Source organism: Hipposideros armiger, unplaced genomic scaffold (genome assembly GCF_001890085.2).
Source record: "Hipposideros armiger isolate ML-2016 unplaced genomic scaffold, ASM189008v1 scaffold_701, whole genome shotgun sequence".
Classification (NCBI taxonomy): domain Eukaryota; kingdom Metazoa; phylum Chordata; class Mammalia; order Chiroptera; family Hipposideridae; genus Hipposideros; species Hipposideros armiger.
Genome location: NW_017732051.1, coordinates 250,860 through 261,027, shown reverse-complemented (window position 1 = coordinate 261,027; position 10,168 = coordinate 250,860). Strand labels below are relative to the sequence as shown.

General features: G+C 37.1%; 1 protein-coding gene across 1 annotated transcript; it reads right to left on the bottom strand.

Moving 5' to 3' along the window:
- Positions 1-2,659: 2,659 nt before the first annotated feature.
- On the bottom strand, positions 2,660-9,730 carry LOC109373284 (zinc finger and SCAN domain-containing protein 31-like). Its single transcript, XM_019627021.1, is given in 3 exon segments — positions 2,660-3,008; positions 3,010-3,515; positions 9,692-9,730. Coding segments are annotated over 3 exon segments (894 nt in total).
- Between the last annotated feature and the right edge of the window lie 438 nt (positions 9,731-10,168).

Genomic DNA, 10,168 nt, shown 5'->3' with positions numbered 1-10,168 from the left:
CAATGTCACCCCAATAAATTTAATAAAAAAAATACTTTCCATTTTATAATTGATGATTTTTTTAGTCTCTGCCAAAGCTGTCATACTAATTGCATTAAATCATAACAATGCCTAGAATGGATATTGTTTCTAAAGTCATGCCTGAATTCCTTAGCTTGCCGGTCACAGATCTGGTGGTCTTCAGATAGTGTGTTGTCACAAAAGGCTGCATTCCGAACGGACCTTTCATCTCCTTCACTCAGCAGTTGGGTGAACTAAGGCAAGTTGCTGAACTTTTCTTATTCTACGTCTGTCAAAGAACTTACAAACACCTTTTCTGCAAAGCACTCATGAGGGCTAAGTGATATGAAATATGTAAAAAAGTAAACAGTGCAGCATAGAAGACATTTCAGAAATAATAGGTATTATTACCTTTAAATTCATATAGCAATTTTCCCTCAGTTAAGGCTGGTTCAGGACTTAAATAATGACTAGGGTTTTTGTTTTCTTCCCTTCCTTCATCTTAAACATTCATGATATATTGAATTAATAGAGCCACTACTAGACTCAAGAGGAGTAAATGGATACCTACCATTGTTTCACGGTGCTTTCTTTTCTTTGTTCTAATTTTATTTCATGTTCTATCCCTTTGTATCAATTACCATTTGCTTCATAAAACCACTTCCAAAATCAGTAACAAATAATAAATATTTATTATTCCTCGTAATTCTATGGGTCAGCTGCATGTATTTCTGGTCTAGGCCATCCCAGCTACATCAGACTGGTGTAGGGTGACTTCTTCCATATCTAGCCATTGCTTTGATGTCAGGGGAGGCCACAGGGATGATTTGGCCTCATTTATCTCCTCACCTAGAAGGTTAGCCCAGGTGTGTACACATGCTCTAATCATAGGGTTCCCAAGAGAAGCAAGAGAAGGAAAGCCCAGGAAGCTTGCACTTTTCTAGTCAGCTTCTATCGCATCTGTTACCATCACATAGCTCAAAGGCAGTCATGTCGTCATGCACAGAATAAGAGTGGGAAGGCTACTCCTGAGCATATATAAAGAAAAGCGAATTATTGAGGCCATTTCTGCAACAAACTATCATATTTTCACACTCTGTTTACTTAGGTGTCCTCAAGAAGAATAAATATCCCTATAGAATAATAGCTTCCTTCAGATATAATCAGGATTAAATATATCCAAAGCTCTTAATATGCTCTTATATTTTGTTTTCCCACTGAGTGTCTGATTAGTTTTTGATTATGCATAGTGCTGAGAAGCACGTTTTAAAAAAACAGACTGTTTATATATTTATGACATTTTTGTTGGATGCTTTAGTCCTATGGAAAAGATGTTAGTTTTATCTCTCCAGTTTATTTATTTTTTTAAGCTGAAGTTTATTTATTTTTTTAAGCTGAACTTTTATTTCTGCTTTAAAACTCTGATTCAGATTTTGAATGGAGAAAAGTATCATGAGAATGTCAGCAGAGGTATTTACTACTCTAGTTGTAATGTACTTAAAGTTCCACCTGCATTCATTAGATGGGATTACTTATGTAAATCATAGTACACATTTTTTGGCAGCTATGTCTCAAGTGATTTACAAGTTTGTATTGATTTAATGTCCTGTACCATATGAGAAAGGTAGTTATCCCATTTTATAGATGGGGAGGCCATAGCATCGTAAGGTCTCCTTTAAGTAAGGGGCCCTAACCCATATAGCTCACAAATGGAGAGGCAGCATTGGAACCTGGGTAGTCTGGTTCCAGAGCTTGTGTGTTTAACCCTGGCAGTCAATGGCCCAAGCAAACTGGTCACCCCAATAAGCTGCCTGAGGTTGGAGGCTCATTTTCTTTGTAGTCTCAATGATACTGCTTGCAGTGGCATTCAGAGTTGCTGACTGCCCTCCATACAGCAGTAGCAGGAGAATAATGCTGACAAAAAAGACTGTGAATAAAACAGGTATGTTGGGAAGGTTTTATAGTAGCATCTTACTGACCATTTATCACAAAAGTGTAAACCTTAAATATGGTAATGAGCCACACTGAGAAGGTGGACTTAGCTATCAAATGGGACATGGATTTCTAAACCATCAAGACTACAGGCTTCATACTTGGATAATGGTGGTTAGTTAATGAATTTGACACGCCTCCCCGATAAAGGCCCCAAAGAGAACATCCATTGCATTCCTAGAGAGACCATGGCAATGATTCCCTATAGGAATGAGAACAACTCTTTATTTCCCAAAACCTTAAATGTGTTTAAAATGTAAACTTTACAGGAAAAAAAAAAAAAGACTTCTGAATATCCTTTGAATTTACCCACTTTTAAAGAGTACTGCTCTTTTAAAAAGAGTACTAAAAAGATACTAGTCTTTTAGAATTGTTCAGTATTCAGTAATACTCAAGAATGAACCCTCCATACCAATTTATTTCCAGGTAAGATTTGTTCATTTTAAGAGAAATCATTAGAAATGGACCAAGAGATGGGGGACAAGGAGCCTGCCTGGCAACTGCCCATACCTATCGTTATCCACCCAGGAGACACCAGCATCTGGTCTGCAGACAAGCTACTCATTTCAAAGCAAAAAATCCCCAACATGATAGGAACAAAAATAAGCCACTTGAAAAACCTTCCTTTCCAAGACAGCCCCACTTAGGGGCCTGGGTGTCTATGGAATCAGTTCAGTTTGGCAACAGTGTGGATTCTAAAGTGCCTAATAAGGCTGCTGTGATGACTGAAGGCTTTCCCACACTCATCAAAATCATACGGTCTCTCTCCAGTGTGGCTTCTCTGATGTTTTATAAGGAGTGTTCGCCTACTAAAGCCTTTACCACACTGACTGCACTGGTAGAGTTTCTCCCCAGTGTGGATTCGGAGATGCTGGAAGAGGCCTGAATTCTGACTGAGGGCCTTCCTACACCCCTTACACCACTAGCAATTCTCCCCAGTGTGTATCCTCTGAAGCTGAGCAAGGTAAGAGCTCAGGCAGAATGCTTTCCCACACTGTTTGCATTCATACGGTTTCTCCCGTGTGGATTCTTCTGTGTCCGATGAGGCCATTTTTGGCACTAGAGGCTTTTCCATACTCCTTACATTGATAGAGCCTCTCTCCAGTGTGGCTCCGCTGATGTTCAATCAGGACTGACCTCCAACTGAAGGTCTTCCCACATTCTTCACACTCATAGGGCTTCTCCCCACTGTGGATTCTCTGGTGCTGAATGAGGACTGAACTCTGAGTAAAGCTTTTCCCAAATTCACTGTACCTGTGACGTCTCTCTCCAGTGAGATGTCCCCTCTGTTTTTCCACCTTGCTCTCACATTTGCAAGGTTCTCTGTAGTTAGAATCTAGAAGAACATCTCTTTGGAATCTGCTGTTCCCAAAATGTTCCATTTCTTTTATGACTTCTTGCTTCAATGCCAACTCCTAGTTTTCAGGTATAGTTTCACCATCTTGTTCTCCAAGTTTGTGGAGACCAAAATATCTCTCCAGTTTAGAAAGCCTGGCTTTTCCTTTGCTTTGATTCCTTTTCTCCTAAAGATATTACTCTGGGGTTAATTATTTCAGTTTCAGGAGGGAACCAATGTATCTCAAAATCTGAGTTGTTCATATGTCACTGTGTTGTACCTTGTTTTTATTTGTCAGTTTTATTCTACATGATATGGCCCCAGAACAAAATGTATTTCATCTGAAAAATGGCAAAAAGGACAGGAAAACTATATTAGATTGCTAGGGCTGCCATAACACAATGCCATAGACTTGGTGGCTTAAACAACAGAAATTTCCTTTTTTTTACAGTTCTAGATGCTAGAAGTCCAAGATCAAGAGGCCAGATCCTGTTGAGAGCTCTTCCCAGCTTGCCTTCTTGCTGTATCCTCACATGGTTGGGAGAGAGAAAGCGCTCTCTGGTGCCTCTTCTTATAAGAATACTAATCATATCATATCAGCATCCCACCATTATGACCTCATTTAATCTTTATCACTTCCTCACAGGCCCTATGTCCAAATACAGTCACACTGGGAATTAGGGCTTCAATGTATGAATTTGGGGTGGAGGAGAGACACAATTCTGTCTGTAGCAGAAAGCAACTGTTGTATCTGCAAATCAGAGCGCAAGACTAATTCTGTACGTCAAATTGTCCTGTTAGGACTTGCAAACTGATGGTCCTTCCATCCTTAGTTAGGTCACATTTCTCCAACTGTCAATTAGCATATACCTGTTGATTTTGAAACTGGATAATAAAGAGCTTTCTTGAAAGATAATCCCTGAGAGAAGGGGTGAGAGAACTCCTTATTAGTGCTAAAGGCTGGGGATCTGCCAGTCAGACATCTCATCTGGTGGTTAGGGAGAAAGGTCCATCTATTTCTGCCCCCCCCATTCCTTCCTTCTACCCTCACATCCTCAGCATATTCTGTGGAATAAAATGAAATGCAGAAATTGAAATGTCTCTATTTGCTTTGTACTTATTCATGCATTATTTTGTTCAACAAAGAACTTAGTGCATGTTCACTACTGTCAGATGTTGTGCAATAAACTAGAGGTACAAATAGCATTCCGTTGTTCCTTTAGTAGATATTTATCAAGCACATACTATATGCCAAGCACTGTTCTAGGCATCTGTGAATAAAACAGAAAAAAGATTCCTTTTCTCATGGAGTCAGTAAGTGCCAATAATTATTACAACAGGGTAAGAAGGTAGCAAGTGGAGAAAGGGGAGTTGCAAGAGTAAATAGAGTAGTCTGGGTAGGCCTGACTGAAAATGTAAAATTTAACCAGAGACCCAAAGAAAATGAAATTATCTAGCCCAAAGGTTGGCAAATTTTTGAGACGGAAGAGCCACCAGGGGTCAGCAAACTGCGGCTTCTGAGCCACATGCACTCTTTGGGTACGTACATGTGGCTCTGAAGTAAAATTGAAAATGAAAATAAAACTATCATAGTTTCATTTATAAAATTTTTAAAGGATATTATTCATATAATGGTGATCATGTAGAAATATATTTACGGCTCTCAAATAATTTTTAAATTGTTGTGAGGGACAGGATTGGTTGGCTCTTCCAGGGGCCAGCAAGCTTTTGAGACAGAACATACTGAAAGAACCACATGTGGCTCATGAGCCACAGTTTTCCGACCACTGATCTAGGCAGATATCAGGGGGTAGAACGTTCAAAAGAGACAGAACAATTAGAGCAAAAACTTTAAGCCTGGCATATGCCTGGTGAGCTCCAGAAACAGCAAAGAGCCCAGCGGGGTTGGACCAGAGTAAGCAAAAGAGAGATATTTAGATTTGATGAGTGAGATCATGAAAGACCTTATAAGTCAACATAAAGTATTGGACTATTAACTCCGTGTAACTTGGGAGAAATATCAGGGCTCTGGAAATAAAATGACATATTTTGACTTTTCTTAAAGTATTGTTTTTAGATGTTCACTCTATAAACAGAATATAGTTGTATTTGGGGTATTAATTCAATCTGGTCATCAGTCTTTAGGTGAAAAGTTTATAAAATTCTTTATGATTATAAATTTGGATTTATTGCTACCATCTTATTTGTATTCTTTATTTGTCCTATTTACTTATTTTTCTTTCTTCTTTTGTATTGATTGAATTTCAACTTTATTTGTGCTTTTTTCTTCTACTACTTTGTAAGTACATTACAATAATTTTATTCTTTTAGTTGTTTCCCCAGAAATTCCCCAGAAGCATGCATATTTAACTTCACCAGTTCTAAAAAGCTAATAAATATCTTTATTTTCCTTTTCATCCTGAATAACACAATGACCTCAGAATGCTTGGTTTCAATAACTACACTCTTTCTCTGCTTATATGACATTTTTGGGTAAGATCTTATTTTTGTCTTGAGATTTTTACCCTCACAAACTAGTTAGTATTGCTATTGTTTTATACAGTCATTGTTTAGATTTTCCCCACAGGTTTGCCATTGTTTTGCCTACAATAAGTTCTTAAATTTCAGATTTTTCCACAAAAATCATATTCCTTCTTCTTGAATGAAATATTTTAGGCATGTTTTTTAGTTGAAGCCTATTGTTATAAAACCTGTTTTTGTTTGCCTGAAAAAGTATTCCACTCTTTTATGGAAAAATAAGATTTTGTTCAGTACAGAAGCCTAGGTTCACAGGTATATATTCCTTCCTATTTTAGCTATATCATTCTGCTATCATCTAACTTCCACTGCTGTTACTGAAAAGCCAGCTTCCATTTATGCTATCATTCTTTCATATATAACCAAGTTATTTTTCCTTTGGGTGCTTTTAAGTAATTATTATTGTAATGAATTCCATTCAAAATTTTCCTAATGAAATCACCACATTGCTAGAATAAGGTTACATGCCCATGGTTCTCATAATACATTGTTGGATACTATCTGCTAATAATATATCTAGGATTTTTGCTTCATATTAGGATGTGCACTCACTTCATCCTTTGCATAGAATGATCTGAAATCCACATTTCTTGCTTACTTTTGTAAATCAGGTATCCATGTAAGTATACCTTTCTCCACTGGGCCTTCCCTGTCCAAGCAACCTGAAAAGAATGCCCCTCACTCTACATTAACCACCCTGTTGACATATTTTTCACAACTCCCACTACTTAAATTATCCTACCAATATACTTGCTAAGGTTCTGCTTCTGCACTCCCCAACACCTCTTCCAAAACCTGTGTGAGTACAGAAAGTTCTCAGTGAGTCCTCTGTTCCTCATGGAAAAGGGCCAGCAGGCCCAGAGTTTCTTTGTCCTGGCCGCTCAGACAAAATGCAGAGTCTTTCGGGTCAGAGGATTACTGACTTCTGTCATCTCGTTTAAGCCAGGTTTAGAGAAGATGCACATCATTACATACATGTCATCAAACTGCCTGGGTCAGAGTTCCTTACTTTGCTATAATTATATTAAAAATAAAATCTCATCATTAATGAGGTATATCCACACACACTGACTTAGAACAGTGTTCATTTTTCATTGTTAAATAAAAACAGCAGAATAATTTAAATAGTATGATCCTGTTTTTCATAAAATAAAACATTTGCATGTTCAGATATATACTGTTTATTCGTATTTATATAAAGAGTTTGGAAATAATAGTATAGAAATGGAGAGGGGTAATTTCAGTTTATTATAACTTCTCCTCCCCAATTTTAAGCTTGTAGGTAATTTCACTTCCATTTTTGTTTTAGTAAATTTAGAAAATAATGCAAGTTAGGGAAAAAAGGGAGAAATTCACCAAGGACTCCATTATCCAAAATCTTTTCCATTAGTTTAAAATAAATAAATAAAAAATAGTTACCCCAAAATCTCTGCTTTCTTTCTTACTCTACTTTTGGAAATGTAGTTTTAGCTTTCTGTCAATTATCAGAAATGTGACACTGCTTTTTCATCTTTTATTAAACTTTTCTCAAATTCAATTCATTTTTCCAAAATACAACCTCCTATCTGCAGTTCATGTTTTATATAATTTTTTTGCCACGTCATTAATTGGCTAATACTAGAATCAAGAATTTCCCTTATTCACACACACAACTGAGGGAGGTGGAATGACTTTGTTTTTCAGGACCTTCAAGCCATTGTGCCCAGACACCTGAGAAAGCACTGGTCCAGTCTTCCATCAGTTTGATTCCAAAACAATGAAACGTACAGCACAAAAAGAGTTTAACTGCACATTTGCTCTGAACAAGGCCATAAAGAAAGAGTCTTTATAGCTGAGGTCTATATAACTGAATTTCATGGAGGAACAAGACTACATTCTTTTTTATGAGAAATTCTCATGCCTTGGAGTCCAATTGTAAGGGACTGCATTTCAACTCTTATTACTGGAAAAAAAAAAAAAAAGATGGATAACTGTCCGATCTAATGAAACTCAAGTGGCTAGCAGATTCAAGCTCTGATACCATTGCTCCACTTTTTGAAATATTTGCAATGCAAATAACTGTTCAAGATTCCTTTGGTCACACTAACATTTATGAGTGTCATGCCAAATAAAATAGCTATTTATGTGTTTAAAGGGGAGCGTTTCTTGTTCTGTATGTACACACCTGGGCTCACTTCCCTTGAGAAGATGCCTCAACAGTGCTAGTATAACAAGACAATAACGGCAAAATAATAGAGATTTATAGTGATTGTCCAGAACTCAAGAGGCGATGGCTCACACAGTGAGCATAACCATAACAAGTGTCAGCTTTTTTCAAGCAGAAAACAAAAGCAGAGCCGTTGGATGCAATCTAATGTTTCAGTCAAAATGCCACACTGAATCTACAGGCTAATCGCAGCATGCCTCTGTTCCCAGAATGAAAAAAAAAAAAAAAGAGGAAGAAAAACCATAAAATATTAAACTGCAAACCCTATGACCCTAATTACATGTAAAACTCTCATTTTTTATGATAATAGCATGGATTTTTGTTACTAAAGATCCTTCCTAAATGTCCAAACTAGGCCACAGATATGTTTTGCTTGAACTGCACAGTAATCAATAAATCAGGACATTTCCACATTTAAACAGCTGGATTTCCAGCTTCTTTGAATTATTAGAGAATTTAGCAAGTTCAAAATGCCATTCCCTCATGTCAATAATCATATCAGCTGAGTAACTGATGCTCCTTTTGTTAGTCATTTCTTTTCTATGGGTAGTTGGGTACATTTTGTACTACTCCCTATTGTCTTTCACCTCCTACTCTTTACTAACTTACCAAGAGTCATTACTTGTCTGCCATTTCTTGGCATTTGAGTTTGCATTCCTCAATACAAATAAACCCTTCCCCATTATTTCTCCAGAGTCAGGCTTTACATCCCAGAAGCTGTGAGATACGTTAATACGGTGTGAAAGAATTTGCAAAGCACACTAGCTGAGACTTGGAGGTTCTAAAATGACTTATCCATGGAAACTAAGAAATACCGTATTTCCCCATGTGTAAGATGCACCCTATTTCAAAAAATTTGGGGTCTAAAAACTGGGTGCGTCTTATACAGTGGTTGAATGAGCACAAAAACAAGTGGGAAAAAAGTGGAAATGCAAGTAAAAAAAATCTGCAACCACCGTATAAGACACATCCAGTTTTTAGACCCCAAATTTTTCGAAAAAGGGTACATCTTATACATGGGGAAATACAATACCTTTAAAGGGAAACACCAAAGAAAAGGATGAATGAGGTTCATGCTTCATAACAAGTAAATGTTACAATCTTTGAATCTGGAAGAGAATGACATTTTGGTATAATGGAAGAACCCAGAGCCAAGTGCTAGCTCTGACTCTGCTTTGGGCAACTTATCCTACCCGTCTGGGTCTCATTTTCCTCACCCCTAAGGAGAGGGATTTGTGCCCAGTGATAAGGAGGGCCGCTTCCAGGTCCTGGTTTCTCTATGAATCCCAAACTAAGATAAAGGATTCTCTTTTTTTATTCTTCCTGGCTCCAGAGAGCAAGTGTAGAAGGAGGGGACATATTTATGTCTACCTTCTAGTTGTTGGCAGTCTATGTAAATGGAAAATTATATTTAATCAGTATTTTCCAATAAAATAAAATAATTTCTCCTTTGCTTTATTCATTTTGAATCCTCATCATCTAGCACAAGGCAACATACAAGATGACATGGTGAAGATTTGAAAGACTGCCCCCAAATGTCTAGATTTCTGGGATTACCCTGATGATTATAAATATTCTGTCTATGACTTTCTAAAACTATGGTGATGGTTATTGTTTACCGACTCTCCCAGGGTCTCTGGCAGGTACTTCACATGCATTATCTTATTGAATTCAGATCACCATCTCACTAACGCAAGAGCCATTCATTTCTAAGCTTCCCTATATATTTCCTCTCAATGTCATTTTCAGTGCTATGTTATGGAAGTTCAATCACTGAGGTTCAGAAATGGGAAAACATAAATCCAGAATGGGACAAAAAGCCTTCCCACTGCATAGAGTACCTAACCATGAAATCTTAGCAAGTAGTTATGGTCTTAAGGGTTCACATCTGTCCATTCCATCTCCTTTATATATATATATATATTCTTCAGTGGCTTATCTTTGTGTCAATATATACTTCTTTCTTGTATACATGCACACAAAGAAAAAAAACAAACTTCTAAATCCTAAGATCTACAATTTGTTTTAAAAGTACACTTTGTTCTCTTATTTCCAACTTGTCTCTTTACATACATTAATATGTAGTTTAATATAAA